We start from the raw sequence: 6000 nt of genomic DNA on the forward strand, positions 1-6000 counted from the left end.
TTGGGCATTATGTTTAGATTTTTGCTGGCACCACCCATGTAATGAAATATCATGCTGATTGTCCAGTAATCAATGGAAATTGGGTTCAAGTTAAAATTTAACCCTCTGGGGTCTGAGGTGTTTTCTGGGCCCTGGAAGTGTTCTGACATGCTCTGACATTTGTGTTTTTTTCTGATACTTGTGACATTTTCATGGCTAAAGTCGTATTACACTGTATTCACCACAAACTCTGCTACAGTAGTATGTCAGCAGCATGTATGTAAAAGTTTGTAGTTTTAAGATAATGACGTTTATGCGTGGTTTGTGAAAAAAAAATGTCACTGAAGGTCATGAAACCCATTCTGATTATATCTTCACAAGACTTTTGAAAATTGTATCACGTAGCCTAGAATATTTGCACCGAAACTATGTGAAAATCATCCTGCCTACTCATTCAGATAAAACAATATATTGATTTAAAATTTGAAAGACATGTTTTGTGTAAGAAAGCTTTATGCGAAGTGGCGTGAACCACCCATTAATATTGAGTGTTTCACACCTGAGAAAGACAAAGATCCTCCCCTAATGGCCCTATTAGGTGCTATCATTATGAGGAGCCTTGCACAAAGAATGAGGAGAAACTTAAAAAAAGAATGGCTTTTTGATTGTTTGGATTTATTTACAACACAACATAATCCAAAGATACACAACAAATGACAAAAAAGCACATTATTGAACAGAGACAGATCTAAAGACAGAGACTTGAACAGTCACACACATTTGTGCCACATTAGATCCTTCTGGTTAAAATTGCTTTTTAAAATTTACAAAATGCACACACACACACACACACACACACATATAGGCTATATATATATATTTATATATATAATGTACACCAGGTTTGTTGTGCCTTGTAGGCATATAGGCTACATGCAGTGCTGCATAAAATAATAACAATAGCCTATAGCAGGCGGCCTATAAATCGTTAAAATGGAACACTTCAGTAACACTACACTAGAGAAAAATATATTGATTATCATATGTTACTTCAATTTCATTTCATAACATCAATGGAAACATTTGGAGTAAAAACATAAAGCCTAGTTTTTGGCACGTTTTGCTTTCAAACTGACTCAAACTCACAGCGCGTGCAGAGAACATTTACTGAAGCGATCGAGCCGCTCCAAACTATTAAACACTATTGTTACCATATTATACATCTGGGGTTTGAGCAGATATCCACAAACACAGTATTTAACAGTAAACACGGGTCTAAACAATATAATATTCACCATGTTAGAGTAAACACTCATACGAGCCTACTTTTATCGTGCTGTTTTATTATCGAACAAAAAAATCCTTGTGTGGAACATGTATACTTTAGCATTGAAAGATTGCCAACCAGTCTAGTTCACATTTCAACATGTTTCTGTCTACATATAGATACACATACATGTACGACATTTTTTTTTAGTCCAATCTCATTTCATAACGTACATTTTAGTCTGGCACCAGTTTAACATGTCTTACCTTAAAAATCTTCTCATCTTCAAATCGCGTTCTTCTAATTCTTCTGAGGTAAATCCAAGTGAAACAGCACAGCACAAACACAGTCTTCCAAACTCGATGAAAAGCAGAGAGGAGTAAGTTATTGAAGTCTCTGATTCTTTGTTTTGAGGTGAAGAGGGCGTTAACAGCTCTGCGTTCCTCTGCGTGGATCATTTGCATGTGAATCGCTCGAGCACGCGTGGGTGTGGTCACATTAGAGTTAATTAGGAAGCGTTTGAGAAACTGTTCATGTCGTTGCTTTCATACGGATTACTTAAACATATAATATTTGTTTTTGATATTTACATCATTTAAAAATAGACTCCAAGCGTTGTAAAGACATACGTTTCAAGTCTGTGTGACAAACATTCGCCGAGTTAGAGGTCATTTTCTGTCGCGTTTCAGAATGAACTTCACATTGAGAGAGACGGCAGAACGCGCATCATGTTTATTTTTTTTATTTTACGAAAAACACAACATTTTGTTTTTATTATGAGCGTACACAAATAAAAGAAGACATTTAACAGTTTTGAATGATGTATAACACTTATATGTAAGATCAAAATCAACAGAGTATTTTGAGTCTATTTTGCACTGATAAGAAAAAAAGCGAGCTGGTATCGACGGCGCGACCGCCGACCGAGATGGTCCTCTTTGCAGAACACGAAATCCAGGGGGAGGAGTTGGATCCAGATCCAACTCCTCCCACCTTACATATGCCTCAACCTACCCATCTCCGCCCCCTGATCCCTAACCCCACCCCTAATCCTACCCATCTCCACCCCTTAGATCTTAGATCTCGTGTACTGCAATGAGGTGCTACTGCGCCGACCCCAGAGGATTAACCATAGTGTTGCAGCATTTTCATGCAATGTTGTACTGAGGGTAATGTTGTCCCTTGACACTCCCCAAAGTGTATTGGGGAATGCTGACGTGAGTCATGTGAAATGGCCAAAGTCACAAAGATGAAAAGTGATTTGAATTGTTAACTAAATATTCTGAATGATAAAAATCCTTGCTAATATCAATGTAATAGGTTGTGAGGCAAGGGAGAAGGCTGGCTCTACCGCCAGGCAAGTCTCCACCATGGAGGCCCCCTAGACTAGCTTTTGGAGACCAACAACCAGGGCTTGAGAAACACCTGCCTGGACCATCTGAGGGCATCACAGACCCTTACAGCTCAAAGGCTGAAACTACACTCAAAGCACCTGTACAACTCAGCCAAATGTTTGACAGAAGGCGCGGTCCAGCTCCATTCCACCTTCCATGGAAGAACAACAAAATTTTTCCGATTGCAGTTCCTGAGGAGAAAGGAGGAAGTACTGATGCCCCCAAACCAACCAGGATGCAGCATTCAAACTGTGTGGACAATGGCATGGTCATTGATGGCAGCTATTTCCAGACTAAAGAAGCCATGCCTTCAGCCAAGACAAGACTTGGCAAAGTTTTGAGTCAGATGAACATCTTTAAAACATTGCAGACTCAAAAGAACACTCTGAGTAGCATTAGTGGGACTGTAGATCATGAGAGTAATGGGAACGCCTCAAACTCTTGGGTACTCAACGAGCCACAGAGAGAATTACAGAGAATCCCAGGTGATATTGTGGAAAGTGAGCAAGAAAGAGGTAGAAACTGGGAAGACATAATTCATCAGTCGTACAATGGAAGTGCCATGTCGTTCACACCTTACCATCCATACAGACTCCAAGAAGGAGCACAAATGAGTAGTTTAGACTCCGATGATGATCAAGACCAGAGTCCTGTTGATTCAGACAGGGAGAGCCAAATAAAAACTCCACTAGATGACACTGAAATAGAGTCAAGGACTGAATCAGACTCGGACCAAGACACCGATATTGAGACAGAACTAGAGTCAGACACAGAGAGAACATATGAGACGGAGAATGAATCTGAATCCGGACAAGAAGCTGCAAAGGAGTCAAGCTCGGAGGAAGATAGCAGCGGAATAGACAGTGTCAAATCAGAGGAAAGAGGAACAGGGTCACCTGCCATGTCTTCCCAGTCCAGACACAGCAGCACAACCTCTGAAAGCATCAAGTCCAAAGCTAGTTTTGCCGGCAGTTGTACCCAGAGATCAGCAAGGGAAAACAGCAGCAGATCATCTCGAGAACCTGCAACTAATTTCACCCACACCAAAGCATTAGAAGAGACCATCATGAATGAGGATGATAGGGAAGGAAAAGGGCAGTTGAAGGTGCCCTTTGAAGGTGACTCTGAGGGCCAAAATAAGTATCCAAAGTCCTCTAGGTCTAAAAGCAGCCATTCTCCAGAGAGAAGACCAGATTCAAGCTTCCACAGCATGAGCAGCTATTCAGTGGCCAGCAGTAGTGTAGCAAGAGCTTTAGAGATCGACAAACTTTCTCCAATAGATGAGAACGAAGAAGGAGAAATTACTCCAGAGAAAGGTGGCAGCCCTGGTGATAGTGCAAGCTCTTCGGATGGACCAAGAATCCTTAAAGTAGATGGGGAGGATGAGGACTCTAATTCAGATGCAGTTGATACTGTCGGTGCCTCCTGACGTATATTCTGATATGTTCAGTAAGACTAGCCATTGCCTTCATTTCTTGTGTTGAACTTTTTATTGGCTTTTTGAATGCCCTCATCTGATTGGAGTTGTTCTTCTTGTCTTCCTCTCACTGAGCACAACTTGGCATTTCTCCTTAACCTTTGCTGAATGACATGCATGCTCTTTCCTATGTAGTCTTACCTGTACAGGTCACCCTTCAAAAGTTTAAGTCAGCAATTAATGTTCAGATCAAAATAAGGTTGGTTTTTGTTGTATAAGAAACCTGTAATCCAATGACATTTGGTCAATGAGCACATTGCTTTTAATGAGCTCATGAAAGGACATTAAGTGTGTGTGTGTTAAGTTGTTTTGTTTTTTAATGCAGTGGTTGTCCAGGAGAGAATTTTCTAGGGAAGCTGATGTGTAAATTTAATATTCATCATACCTGCTTTCGTAATAATATGTTGTTGAATTTGTCTTGATAATTAACAGCACTTTATAACAGTTATCACCAGCCCAACGTTTGTCATATGAAACAAATGGATATATCTTAAAACATGTATGAATGAATGGAGAGCCCTATTCATCATCCATATGGCAGTATATCACACGTAATTTTTTTTTTTAAATAAAATATATTTTCCAATTTTTTTTGCTTCTTTATATGCACGTTTGTAGGAAATCAATTAAAACAACAGTTAATAATATAGCTTTAGTTGTGCCTTTTTGAAAAGGCTCTGCCTTCCTTGCCTCCTTGGACAGAACACCACTGTTGTGTGCTGTGTGAAAAAAAAAACACTTCTGTTATTCTGTAGTCATCTTATACTCCTCTTTTCTTTTTTTTTCAGTGCGGTAGAAAAAAGAGGATCAAGCTAATTGTAGATCGTGAATACGAGACCAGTTCAACTGGAGAAGAAAGTGCCCCTGAATCGCACAGGAACCGCCTATCTAATGTGAACAGCCACAGCAACATTAATGGGAGCATATACTTGGCCCAGAATGGCTCAATAATCCGGACACGACGGGTCGCACACACCAACAACATCAAGCTCAACTCTCCAATACGACTGGGAAAGCACTTTAAGAAACTGGACAAACTTGCTGTTACGCACGAAGAGCGAATTCCTTTAAACAGCCCCATAATCGCAGGCGCCTCAGCAGGTGAACAGAACCTCACGACCAGGCCCTCCAGTGGGTCCCTGGCCTCCAGCACCACAGGCCCAGAGAGTATAGCTTCGAAATCAAACGTGGTAAATGGTGGGGGTGAAAGAACACAAAATGTGGATGAACAAGAGTCCACAGTGGACAATCAGGAGGTGAGGGACCCTTTAGGATCACACAGTGACCGCACTCAGTCAGACGAGGAGGAGCTCTGGATGGGGCCTTGGAATAACCTGCACATACCAATGACAAAACTGTGACTTGTGACTTACAAACAGATGCTCTATTGTCTTAAAGAACTTGAGGGGGGGGGGAAAAACTGAATTTGCAGCATAAAATGATGAAATTGCACTTTCATTCAGTATTATATTTGCTTTTCCATTGCCCTGAACAATGAGCTTCGTAATGATTGGTGCATTCATAAGTACCTTAAAAATCAAACACTTGTTTTTAGCCCATTGATATTTGCTCATCAGTACTTTATTTTATCATTATTTGGAATTTGTTATCAATGTATTGTATGCTTTCACAAATACATTTTTGTGCTTTTTACCGTTTAAAAGGCAAAAACAATTGTCTGCTGAAGTGTATTTTTGGTAAATAGTCATTAATGAAAAATAATCGTGATGAATATAAGGTGCACTTATGCGCCGTACATTTGCTTAATGCCAGTCATTTGAATGGACTTGCACCAGAGTTCAAAGTGCTATATTTTTGTGCTTTTTATACCGAGTTATATCAAAACAGAATTATTCAGTATATGGTCACATTCTGTTACAGAA

At 40.0% G+C, this 6000-nt stretch overlaps 1 protein-coding gene across 3 annotated transcripts in view; it reads left to right on the forward strand.

Moving 5' to 3' along the window:
• Positions 1-5791, forward strand: part of pcdh15b (protocadherin-related 15b) — a 248948-nt gene extending 243157 nt beyond the window's left edge. For 2 of the 3 annotated variants that reach the window (XM_056245929.1, XM_056245930.1), the window contains one exon: positions 4906-5791. In XM_056245929.1, coding sequence (XP_056101904.1) covers positions 4906-5478 — 573 coding nt within the window. In that variant the 3' untranslated portion in view covers positions 5479-5791. Of the gene's footprint in view, positions 1-2566; positions 3596-3715; positions 4534-4905 lie in introns of those variants that run through there. The other variant, XM_056245931.1, reaches the window with a different exon arrangement.
• The last annotated feature ends 209 nt before the right edge of the window (positions 5792-6000 follow it).

This window comes from Rhinichthys klamathensis, unplaced genomic scaffold (genome assembly GCF_029890125.1).
Source record: "Rhinichthys klamathensis goyatoka isolate OS25496 unplaced genomic scaffold, OSU_Roscu_1.1 h1tg000035l_1, whole genome shotgun sequence".
NCBI classification, from domain to species: Eukaryota; Metazoa; Chordata; class Actinopteri; order Cypriniformes; family Leuciscidae; genus Rhinichthys; species Rhinichthys klamathensis.